The sequence below is a fragment of the Lethenteron reissneri genome, chromosome 51, assembly GCF_015708825.2.
Source record: "Lethenteron reissneri isolate LAM-NWPU_2019-01 chromosome 51, ASM1570882v1, whole genome shotgun sequence".
Classification (NCBI taxonomy): Eukaryota; Metazoa; Chordata; class Hyperoartia; order Petromyzontiformes; family Petromyzontidae; genus Lethenteron; species Lethenteron reissneri.
In genome coordinates, this window is record NC_083829.1 from 74,409 (window position 1) to 74,732 (window position 324).

The 324-nt window shown below is 50.6% G+C and overlaps 1 protein-coding gene across 1 annotated transcript in view; it reads left to right on the top strand.

The window, feature by feature from the left end:
• LOC133355653 (potassium/sodium hyperpolarization-activated cyclic nucleotide-gated channel 2-like) overlaps positions 1-46 on the top strand; it is a 71,350-nt gene extending 71,304 nt beyond the window's left edge. Inside the window, exon 10 of the mRNA XM_061573029.1 lies at positions 27-46. Coding sequence (XP_061429013.1) covers positions 27-46 — 20 coding nt within the window. The remainder of the gene's footprint in view (positions 1-26) is intronic.
• The last annotated feature ends 278 nt before the right edge of the window (positions 47-324 follow it).

The window sequence follows — 324 nt, forward strand, 5'->3', positions numbered from 1 at the left end:
AAAGATCCCCCGTCGAGTCTTAACAGACCGCTGGGGCAAGTGCTGATCGCGAGTAGCACCTGTGAAGGTCGTCACGGGTCACGAGGGGGTGGGTGGTCAACGTCACGCCCGCGCGCCTCTGCCAACCCCCCCCCCCCCCCATTTGTTGATATTTGTTGTTTGTTAACACGCTGCGTTAGGTAATGGATTTCAAGGTTGATTCGTTACCAATGTTCTCACCGACGAAGCCAAATAATTATGTTGTGACAAATACAGCGTGTTTCGGATGTAATGCGTTTGTTGGGGCGTTGAGAAAATATGTATATATTGTTTGAACCGCAGTCC